The sequence below is a fragment of the Caretta caretta genome, chromosome 5 (genome assembly GCF_965140235.1).
Source record: "Caretta caretta isolate rCarCar2 chromosome 5, rCarCar1.hap1, whole genome shotgun sequence".
NCBI lineage: Eukaryota > Metazoa > Chordata > Testudines > Cheloniidae > Caretta > Caretta caretta.
The window spans coordinates 25,781,792-25,793,234 of NC_134210.1; the positions used below are offsets into that span (position 1 = coordinate 25,781,792).

At 45.1% G+C, this 11,443-nt stretch overlaps 1 protein-coding gene across 1 annotated transcript in view; it reads left to right on the forward strand.

Moving 5' to 3' along the window:
• The window catches only part of IL7R (interleukin 7 receptor), a 32,872-nt gene extending 22,471 nt beyond the window's left edge, over positions 1 to 10,401 (forward strand). The window contains exons 5-8 of the mRNA XM_048851384.2: positions 3,017 to 3,191; positions 4,366 to 4,453; positions 5,604 to 5,679; positions 6,724 to 10,401. Coding sequence (XP_048707341.1) covers positions 3,017 to 3,191; positions 4,366 to 4,453; positions 5,604 to 5,679; positions 6,724 to 7,227 — 843 coding nt within the window. The 3' untranslated portion in view covers positions 7,228 to 10,401. The remainder of the gene's footprint in view (positions 1 to 3,016; positions 3,192 to 4,365; positions 4,454 to 5,603; positions 5,680 to 6,723) is intronic.
• The last annotated feature ends 1,042 nt before the right edge of the window (positions 10,402 to 11,443 follow it).

Below are 11,443 nucleotides of genomic sequence, written 5' to 3' on the forward strand. Positions count from 1 at the left end.
TATAATGTCACTCCCCCACCAGCACAACCTACTCTGTCATTCCTATATGTTTTGTACCCTGGTAGTCATCACTCCACCAAGTTTCTTTGATGCCTATTATATCGATATCCTCATTTAATACCAGGCACTTCAGTTTGCCCATCTTAGTATTTAGACTTCTAGCATTTGTGTACAAGCACTCATCAAATTTGTCTCTTTTTAGTTGACTACTTTCCTGTGATGTAATTGAATGGGACTTTTTCATTAGACTGTTTCTGTTCAGTTTCTACATGTACTTTATCAACTTCTACCCTCTCTTCTTTACTAGGATAGAGAGAACCCTCATTGAGAGAACCTCCTTTAAAGGATGTCTCCGTCCAAACCGTGTGCTCCTCTGCACTTATCAGTGTTCCTCCAGCCCTTAGGTTAAAAACTCCTCTACACCCTTTTTAATTTTACATGCCAGCAATCTTGTTCCATTTTGGTTTAGGTGGAGCTCATCCTTCCTGTATAGTCTCCTCCATTCCTAAAAGGTTTCCCAGTTCCTAATAAACCTAAAACCCTCCTCCTTACCCCACTGTCTCATGTACTCACTGAGACCCTGTCGTTCTTCCTGTCTAACTGGCCCTGCGCATGGAACTGGAAGCATTTCAGAGAAAGCTACCATGGAGGTGCTGAACTTTAATCTCTTACCTAGCAGCCTAAATTTGGCCTCCATGATCTCTCTCCTATCTTTCCCTATGTCACTGATACCTACACAGTGGTGCAAGTACGGCAGTCCTGTATGCCGTAACAGTAAGATATTTCTAGCCAGTACTCTGCATAGGAAAGACACAGGAGGAGTACTGCCCCCAGCCCCGCCCCCAGCCCGTCCACACAGCTGCGTCTCCTGAGTCCTGTCTGGGGTCTGTACAGCAGCCCCACCAGAGGACAGAGCTGGGGACAGTAGAGCCACGCCGGAGAAGCTGACTGCGTGGGACTGCCTGGCAGCTCCCCGTTCTGCTCCTTGGCCACTGCAGTTCCCAGGAGAGCAGAACGTGGGGCCACTGGGCTGGCTCTCCCAGGAACAGCAACAGCGAAAGGAGCAGAATGGAGGGCCACCGGGAAGTCCCACGCTGTCAGCTTCTCTGGCGCGGCTGTACTGCCCCCAGCCCTGTTCTCTGGCGGGGCTGCTGTACAGACCCCAGACGCAGCTGTGTGGAAAGGCTGGGGGTGGGGCTGGGGGCAGTACAGCCGCACTGCAGGAGCTGCCAGCTGGAGCCGCCCAGCGGCCCCACGTTCTGCTCCTTTTGCCGCTGCAGTTCTGGAGAGCCCTGCAGTTCAGAATTCTCCGGTGCAGCGGGAGGAGGACAGAGGCCCCTCCCCCCAGGTAATGTGGGATGGATCACGGGGAAGGGATGGGGAGAGCACAGGGCCCTCGGGCTCAGGATGGGGTGGAGTCACATGGGGGGGTCATCTGGGGAGGTCACATGCCCCCCGTTTAGCTGGTGCTTCCCCTTTGCGTCCCGCCCATGAGTGCAGCGTACTGATAAGAAATTAATTCTACGTGCACCACAGTACGTACTTGTTCCATGACCACCGGCTCCTCCCCATTACTACACATAAGTCTGTCTAGGAGAGAGCCACAATTCACCATGAGTTTCTCCCAGTCATCACAAATCCAGCTATCTATATTTCTAATGACCAGCTCTGCCGTACTATTACCCATAGGCGCCGACTCCGTGGGTGCTCTGGGGCTGGAGCACCCATGGGGAAAAATTGGTGCTGAGCACCCACCGGCAGCTCCCTAACCCGCCCTCCCACCTCAGCTCACCCCCCGCCTTCACTCTGCCTCCTCCCCTGAGAGGGCCAAAGCATCCTGCTTCTCCCCCGTCCCTCCCAGTGCTTGCGCCGTGAAACAGCTGTTTTGTGCGGCAAGCCTGGGAGGGAGCGGGGAGGAGGGAGAACGCGGCGCGCTTGGGGAAGAGGCGGGGCCAGGGCAGGGATTTGGGGAGGGATCCAATAGGGGCAGGGAGGGGGCGGAGTTGGGGCGGGGCCAGGGGCGCAAGCTTCCACTGGCACCAACAAAATTTGGTGCCTGTGCTATTACCCATCTCTTCCTAATAACTGGGATTCCCTCCCCCCAAAGAGGTATCCTAAGTGAGAAAGGATACCATGACATCATCTGGAAGGAGGGTCCCAACTATGGGATCATTTCTCTCTGCACCAGTTTGATGTTCTCCTTCCCTGAGACTTTCATCCTCCTCAACAGCACAGAGGCTGTCCGACTGGGGGTGGGACCACTCTACCGTATCCCAGAAAGTCTCATCTGTGTATCTCTCTGTCTCTCTTATCCTCCAGTTCAGCCACCCTGGTCTCAAGAGCCCGTATTGGGGCTCTGAGAGCCAAGAGCTCCTTGCACAGAATGCACACATACACCACCTGCCCACAAGGCAGGTAATCGTACATGCTGCAGTCAGTGCATTAAACTGAATAGCCCTCACTCTGCTGCTGGACTTCTGCCTGCATTCGTTTGACTTCTGCAGCTTTTTTTGTTTGTTTGGGTTGGGTTGGGTTGGGTTGGGGTGGGTGGAGAATAGGATGTTTATTAGTCTATGTTTAGAGAATGATAGGTGTGTCTGGCTTTCACGTTCCCGCTCTAAACTCCTTCACCAAACTCCCGTTTGCTGCTTCTGTTTACTAGCTCGATTATTCCAGGCAGCTTCAAATCCCTCATGTATGAATGCTCTGAGTAGCTAGCATTTTGTATAAAATGTGTCCCTATTGTCCTGCCCTTTGGAAATGCTCAGACTGGGCAGTAGACTCTGCTCTGTGAATAACTGATTGCATATGGCTCTCCTATGCAGTTCCCTGGGCTGCTACTGGGATGCACTCACATATAAAGCAGGGCAATTGTCTCTATAAGATAGCTAAGGTTTCAGAGTCTGAAAATCTTCTCTACAAACATGATTTATATATAAATAACCTTTCCCTTACTGAAGCTGAAAAATATAATTTTCCATTCTGACAAAAAATAATCATATTTTTCTCTGTTTAGACAATACAGTCAAAATATCTTTGGATAAAATTACAGGGGAAAAGCCTTCAGATGGGTGCAAGTTATGAAGTGAAAGTGCGCTCAAAGCCCAATGGAAAGTTTTTCAAGGGTATCTGGAGTGAATGGAGCTCCTCTGAATACTTCCAAATTGCAGCGGAACACCCCAGAAAGAAAGGTAAGCAAAGGGAAACCACTTCCTTAAGTTTGCAAAAAGCCTAAAACCTGACCAAGTCACTTGGTACAGCAGATCAGGTGCAGGGCTAGCAGAGAATCAGGAGCTACTAATGATTCCCTGATTCTCTACTTAGCCCCAGCTCTGCTGCCTGTGCCAGCTGCCAGTGGTCCTCCAGGGATTATCCACGTGCTGAGTATAGCCGGAGTGCTGCACACTGCAGCCACCTCTTCACCCGTCACATGCCCCTGCCTATTCCCTGCACCAGCAGCTGGAGGGAGGGTGACATAGGAGCTGGCTGCCCCAGTTCTGGGTCTGTTGGGGACTCCCCAAAGCCAGCTGAATTCCAAGCAGGGGCAATAGGGCCAGATTGCATCCTGTTTATACTAACAGGGTGGCACAATGTGGACAGAATGGGGCAGAGAATCTGGCCCATTCAGTTTTGCTGATGATGCTGTGAGCCTCCAGAGATAAAGAGCAGTTTGCATCAAACATTTTAGCCATAGCAGAGTTAGAGCAGTACAAAAGGATTCATTTTAATATTGCCAATTGTAACATGCATTTACCTCATTTTAGTCACAGACCACTAAATGGAGGAAATTTCACCATTTCAGTTGTGTGCAACAGCAAAGTTTTTGATCACTATGGATCTGGGACAGATACAGACTGGTAACCTACATTCGGAAAGTTGAAAATATGTCCTCAGTCAAAGGGTCCGATCCTCAGTTCTGGCTGAGATATACTCAGTGCAACCCCTGAGGCAGATAAGCAAAAGTTGCTATACCCCTGCCCCCCTTCAATTTCCCCAAGGCAGCCAGGGCATAAATCAATGGAGCTCTAACTCAGAGGAGCTGGTGATGCTTCCCTGAGGCCATAGGCAACCAATTCAGTTTAGAACAGCCCTCAGGCTATTCTAATCTGGACTAGGAGACTAACCTGGTGTTTAGCCAAGGATCAAGGGACTGCAAAGCCACCTGTTCCCACTTTCAGACAGATGGGAGAAACAAGGCAGTTGAATGAATACATCACTCCAAACGTATAAAATTTGTCAATATCCCCCAGTAATAATAGGTTGTTTTTTTCTTAAAAGAGTATGTCATGATAGTGGACAATAATAATGCATATAGAAACAAACCTAATATGGTATTTATTCTTTTTTTTTTTTTTTTTTGGTTAGGCATTGACATGGTTGTGGTTATAACTACCGTGGGCTTAATTTTGCTCGTTATTATGCTTGGTCTGAGCCTAACATTTTGGAAAACAAGGTAATTTCAATCTCTTTTAATCAAAAAAGTATTAATCCAATCAGACTGTGGAAATCCCATCTCCTCCTTTTATACTATCCAACAATTGTCACCCCATTCCCTGACCTCTCCCGCAACATGAACACGTACAAATCATAGAAGAACTGAGAATGGGAGAAAGGCAAGAGAGGAGGTAGGCAAAAGGGGACTGTCTATTGCCTTTGTCACCTCAAGATTACATTGCTGTCTCATGCTCTACATCCTGGGACCATGCAGAAGCTGAAGCTAGTGCAAAATGCTGCAGGTTGTTTATTGAGTGATGGGAGCTCATTAGACCAGTACTCTGTGGTCTGGCCTGGCTTCCAATAAGCTTCTGAGAGGAAATCATGGTGTAGGTTTTAACCTATAAAGCCCTGATCTTTAAAGTCAGGTTTGGGAGCTGGTTAGCAGTGAGATTACCTCTCTTTCCATGATATACTGCCACAGTTGAAATCAACAGAAATGGTCAAGCTGGAGCTTGTAGACCAAACTGTTCAAAAGTGGCACTAATTTTGCCTCAAACTTTTGGTGCCCAAATTGAGCACCTGATTTGCTGTGGTGCTGCACATCTGTGGCTTTCATGAACTTCAGCTGAAATTCCAGCAACTGAGCACCTTTGGAAAAACAGGTCTTAGATGTCACAAGTTAAACACCTGATAAAAGAGGCATCCAAAATTCTTGGTCACATTAATAAATTGGGAATTTAGGCTCTCTGTCTCAAATCCCTATTGGAAAATAAGAATAATATGTACCTAATTATCTCTGTCACTACAGTGTTTTGTGGGTTAATTAGACAATGGTTGTGAAGTACATTGTGGATGAAAAGTTCTGTCCACATAACTGTAGAATATTGTTATCATTCAGAGGCAGTGGGATAAGACATATATTCCACACCACTCATGTCCTACCGCTACCTTCCCCGTTGGAATAAGAGTCCAGAAATGGTCTTCTTAGAACAAATATCTCATGCTGGATAATGCAAAACACCCAGATGGTCTACATAAGTTAGTATGATGATATAAAGTCTGTTACTGCTACTCTAACACTACTAATATAGTGTCTTTGATTTGATAGTGCTGTTGCCATAATCCCTTCTTAAATACTTTTATTGTTGCTACGGATCTCATTTCAGAATCAAGCCGGTTTTGTGGCCAAAACTTCCGGATCATAAAAAAACTTTGGAGCAATTGTGCAAGAAGCCAAAAAAGGTATGTGCTTCCACTGCTGTGATTACCTGAGTCTGTGTACAGAAAACATAAATAATACTCATACATTAGAGTTAGGACCCTACCAAATTCATGGTCCATTTGGGTCAATTTTGTGGACATCGGATTTTAAAAATTGAAAATTTCATGATTATTCAAATCTGAAATTTCACAGTGTTATAATTGTAGGGATCCTAACCCAAAAAGGAATTGTGCAATAGTCTCAAGGGTATTGTAGGGGGGGTTGCAGTGCTGCTACCCTTACTTCTGCACTGCTGCTGGCAGAGGCACTGTCTTCAGAGCTGGGCAGCTGGAGAGCAGTGGCTGAAGGCCAGAAGCCCAGCTCTGAAGGCAGCGCTGCTGCCAGCAGCAGTGCAGAAGTAAGAATGGCCTGGTATGCTATTGCCACCCTTACTTCTGCACTGCTGCCTGCAGAGTTGGGCCCTCAACCAGCAGCCGCTGCTTTCTGGCCATCCAACTCTGAAGGCAGCACGAAAGTAAGGGTGGCAATACCATGACCTCCCCCCCCAAATAACCTTGCAACCCCTCTGCAACACCCTTTTGGATCAGGACCCCAAGTTTGAGAAACGCTGGTCTCCCCTGTGAAATCTGTATAGTGTAGGGTAAAAGCACACAAAAGTACTCAAAAGTCAGAGACATTTAGCCTTTGGCCTCACATCTCATATTTACCCTAGGTCATAGGTGCTCAACCTGGGGTCACAAACAGATGTGAGGGCCTCGTGACTAGCCTGCTCTTTCCTTGTTGCTAAAGTGGAAGGGGGCCTTGGTGTTTCTGGCTAGCTGAGAAGGGGCTGGGGTGTGTCTGTTATGAGTTAGTTCCCAGAACTGCACCTGGGTCTGATTTTGGTTCAAGATCTTTTGGTTGATTGATTATTAGGGGGAAAGAAGTTAGTTCTCTTTTTTTGTTTATGAAAATTTTAAAGTACATAAATAAAAATTCTTCTAAAATCTGATGACTTATGCGAGTGTCTTCCCTTAACTTAGTACCTATAGTTAACTGAGCATATTATCCTCTTTGTCACACAGAATTTTGATATAAGCTTTAACCCAGAAAGTTTTGGGTATGTTCATATTCATAAAGTGGATGGCATTCAAGCCAAAGCAGAAGTGGAATGTTTTCTGCAGCCATCGGCTCCTCTAGATGCAGATGTTTCAGAAAAAGTTAGCAAAGGATCAGATATGAAGAAGAGCCTCACTGCTGTAGACAAAAGCGTCCTAAAGCTTCCTGAGACTTATGGAGGAATCGGGCCATCTGATATGTTGAGTGGGCACTTATGTGAGACTCAGCCTTGCATGTTAGATGGATCCAGCAATGGCATCCCATATAAGGTGTGCAGTTGCAATGGTACACAACTATATAATTGTGGTCCTATGACTCATTCCAGCTCTTCAGTGGCCCCCACTGTTCAGCCCAGATCAGCTTCCCTAAATATCAACACAGTGTCCCTAATACAGCCCAATAATGGAGTTAGATCATCAAATAAAGATGAAGCATATGTCACAATGTCCAGCTTTTGCAAAAATCAGTAAACCTCAAAAACCATAGGAACATAGGATTTGCTGTAACAGAGCAGACTATTGGTCCTTCTTGTTTGGGTCTCCTGCCTCTTGCTGGTTGATTCAGTGAATAATAAATTCTATAATGTACCTATCCCCATTTTGCAATGCTATAATCAGTGGGGATGGATTTTTCTTGGCTTCCAAGGACAACAGACCAAATTCCATTCTCAATTACACCAGTGCCAATGTGGAATAAATCCAGTGTAACTGAAAACAAATTTATTTCAATTGGTTTAAGACCTTAATCATGGGAGGTGATAAACCTACAACAATAACATACTATTACATTGCACTTCTCTACTGCCCTCTATGCAAGGATTGGCGAGTGCTTCACATTCGTTAATGCTCCTATCGACATCTCAGTTTACACAGCTACAGATTTTGTTAATGGTTATATAATCCCAATCATGAACATGGCTGCAAAGTCTAGATCGGTTAAGTAGGGTGAGTGAATTCGGAGTAACTTGGTGGAAGTCAGTGGCGTTATACCAGGTGTTAAAAAACAGAATAAGTGAGATCAGAATCAGCCTGTGTTAGTTTGGGATTCAGGATCTGAGCCTGGTAACTCATTCCCTATCCAGCACTCAGCTCCCAGGGGACAGAGTGCACACACAGCATCGCTTTCTAATGGGTGCTGATACACTCCCAAGAGAGCAGCACCTATCCTACCATAGCCACAGCAAGGGCTGTGCTGATGCCTGGCATGTGAGACTGTGTACAATAATGAGTACAAATAGACGTCTTGGTGCTCAAAGGCTTCAAATAGATCAGCTCAGCCAGCAGCTTGTGTGTGTAAGAGGGTAGAAGGTAGGAGCAGAAGGCTGGAGGGAACCAGGGCCAACACATATCAACAGAGTAATAGTGGTTTTATGTAGGGATGGGCCCCCTACAGCACCCCCCCACCACCACATTTGACCCTCCCCTGGACGCTGGGAAAGTTCAGACCCAGAGCCAAACTTAGCAACTCAGGCCCAGCCACCAGTTTGCTGTATTATCTGTCTTTATTACTACTGTGCCAACAGGTTTTATTGGACAAAACAATGGGCCAGATCTGCCACTAGTGTAAATTGGCTTATCTCCGTTAACTTCCAAGGGTCAGTGCTGCTCTGCTCCAGCTGAGGGTGTGGCTTATTGCGCCATGCCTAGGAGATAAAAAGGTACCTGGGGATCTGGTCCCCAGGGCCAATTAAAACACAACTACAAAGATGCAGAATTGCAGCACAACCAAGTCACTGTCCTATTTCTTAACAATCTAAACAGAAAAATAGATGTAAAACCAGAGCAGTACAAATACAACATTAAGCAAAACACATGGCGAGATATTCAAGGGGAGACTCTCAGCTATGTTTATGTTGATCAGCATTGATTGTGCATTAAAATGTGGGGCCAGATCCTCAGCTGGTATAAATAGGTGACATCCCTTGAGGTGCATAGGTGACATGCATAACACCTTTTTTCTCTGCCTTCTAATGCATACATTACTTTGGCCTGTGAGGATTTCCCAGGACAGTCTTTTTGTCATGGGTACCTGACATGTCCATATTTTTTCATTATCACCAGTCATTGTGGGTAAGGGTGAGTCATTAGATTTTGTGCCTGGGCTCGCAAATTTTCCTGACTACATTGCAAAGCTGGTACTGCTGTAAGATCCACATTCTTGTAAATTGTCCAGTAACAATGTCAGAGGAGTGCTCAGCTTTCTCCATGAAGGGGAAACCTCGCCCCTTCCCCTCTTCTTACTCCAAAGCTCCATGGGGTTCCTTAGATTCTGTCACCAAGGGATGGTTGATCCACAATGTAGTTCCACTGGCCTGGCCATTACCCGTTGGGGCGCAGGTGCACACAGGAGTTGCAGAAGCTGCTACAGCCTCATGGTTGCATGACAGCCAAGGAATATGGCCTGAAGAGAGAAAAGCTGCTTTGTTGTGCTCTAGGCTAAAGGTTTGCCCCTTTGTGAGGTATCATGTCCTCTAGCTGCTTTAAATTCCCCTTTCGGGAGCAATGACCTGATTAGTGCAATAATAAGTAACCTCTTCAGGCCGTTTACTTTTTCAATATTAAATACGATGGGAAGGACTAAACAAAAATCTGCCTTTTATCTGTTTCTCAGATTAAATTAAAGAAACAGAAAAGCAGTTATTGTTCCATCCCAGTGATAGACGATTCTAGACATCTGTGTTTAATTTGACCTTATGGTCCTGATTCTGCTTTTCTTCCAATACAAATCAGGAGTAACTCCATGGAGGTAAATGGGCTAGAATCCTTTGGTCTGGGTGAGTTATGCTTAGCACAGAACCACAGGGATGGAAAATGTGACTCCAAGCTGCATGGCAGCTCTAACTTGCACTGGCTAGTCACAGCCCATGAGAGGCTATTACATTAGCCAGGAACGGCTGGCGCACAACAGCACTCCAGTCATGAACCCCGTCTTCCCAGCCATGCCCTGACACACACCCCGCACTGTGGGAAACTTCAGCCAGGTACAGCTTTATGGTCTGTTTATGCAAAAGGGCCAAGGATGTGGCCTGAAGTAGTCAGTGTATTACAGTATTTTTTATAACTGTTTATCACATAGTAGTAAGATGATATAGTCTGATAAAACTGAACTAAAGCACTGGACTTTAATTCCTTTGCTTTATAATGCTTCTATTTCATAAAAACAGCTGCTAATGCTTAAAATATGCAGACTTGCACAGTGCAAATGTAGATGCAAACAGATTGAGTCAGGAAGCTAGTCTGTTCTTTTACCACATTACCAAACATGAAAAAAGAATGCCGTGTAAAATAATAGGTTGTCTGTAGGTACTTATTTTAAACTCACACATACACAGTGTTAAAAGGTAAAAGGATTATATAAGCATCTATCTGCAATTTTAAACAATAATGTACGTATGAAAGAATAGTCTTACTATTCATACTAGAAAACCATGTTGCTATTTTATACTGTAAGAGTGGATTATTGTAAACATTAACCACTACGCTACTTAACAGCAAATTCTCATACATACCTTCCATATGCATTAGATATATTTTTTGCATAGCTGCTAATGTCTGAATACCATCATATTTCTGTCTTATTTAATGAAATAACATGTATAACCTGTTTTGTAACGTTTTAGCCTATTAAAAGGATGTCTATTTGCATTATCTGTTTGTGGCTCTCTCTCTCATCTTTGTCATGATATAACTGTCTGCCACCATACAAGCTGTTGCGTCTGATTCTGCACTTACTGAAACTATTGATTATTGTAAACATTAATTGTTCAATAAGCAATAGGAGAAAATGGGCTTTTTAACCCTGTGAAACCTGTTTTACAGCAGTGTTACTGTATGTAGTTCAGAGTTCTTGCTCATGATTTACACCCTTGTGAGGGAATCTGGGCTCTATAACTATAGAATTCTCTATATAGAATGTGCTTTCTGTCTAATATTGGTAACAATAATGGGCTTGATCCCGGATAATGAGGGTTGAGGGCACTCAGCAGCTTTCACCTCATATTTAGTAAAAGTCTTTGGGTTGTAACCTGAAGTTTACCATGGGGGAGAGGGGAGAACCAAGATGAGTTGTACAGAGAAGTATCTGGGTTGTGCTGGAAGGAGACCTTTTGACTTGTCCAAGGAGAAATGATATCTTTGACTTTTAGACCCTGCACAATCCTGAAGTGTATGGATTTCAGTCACCACCACTGTGTCCATAGTCTGTTAGCAGCCAAATTGTATATTTGTGAATAAAAGTTGGTGAATTACAATGAGTCATGGATGTTATGGCTCTGTTCTCCCATTTTCCCTCCTAAGATAAGAACACACACAAGTCTAATAATCTTTCAATGCCATGGCAACACATTAGTAACTGTCACAATTTGGAATGCAGTTCTGACAAGTGAGAGCTTGAGTCACAGCTGGTCCTGTAACCTGACTGCCTTCATATGTGCGCAGCTGCTGTAGCTCCTTGTATGGCGGCTCCCAGCCAGCATACAAGCATGCACTGACTGTCTCTTGTGTTGAGCAGCTCAGATTCAGTAACTGGCTCCAGCAGCCTGATTGTTACACCACAGCCACACTCTGGCCTCCATCAACGTTGGTTACTACTTGCCAAAAGAGCCCAGCACACCCCCCAGTCCCAAATTCCCCCAAAACCATCTGCTCTGAAATGGCCAAGGGCCTCTTCTGGAACATTCAGCAGAGT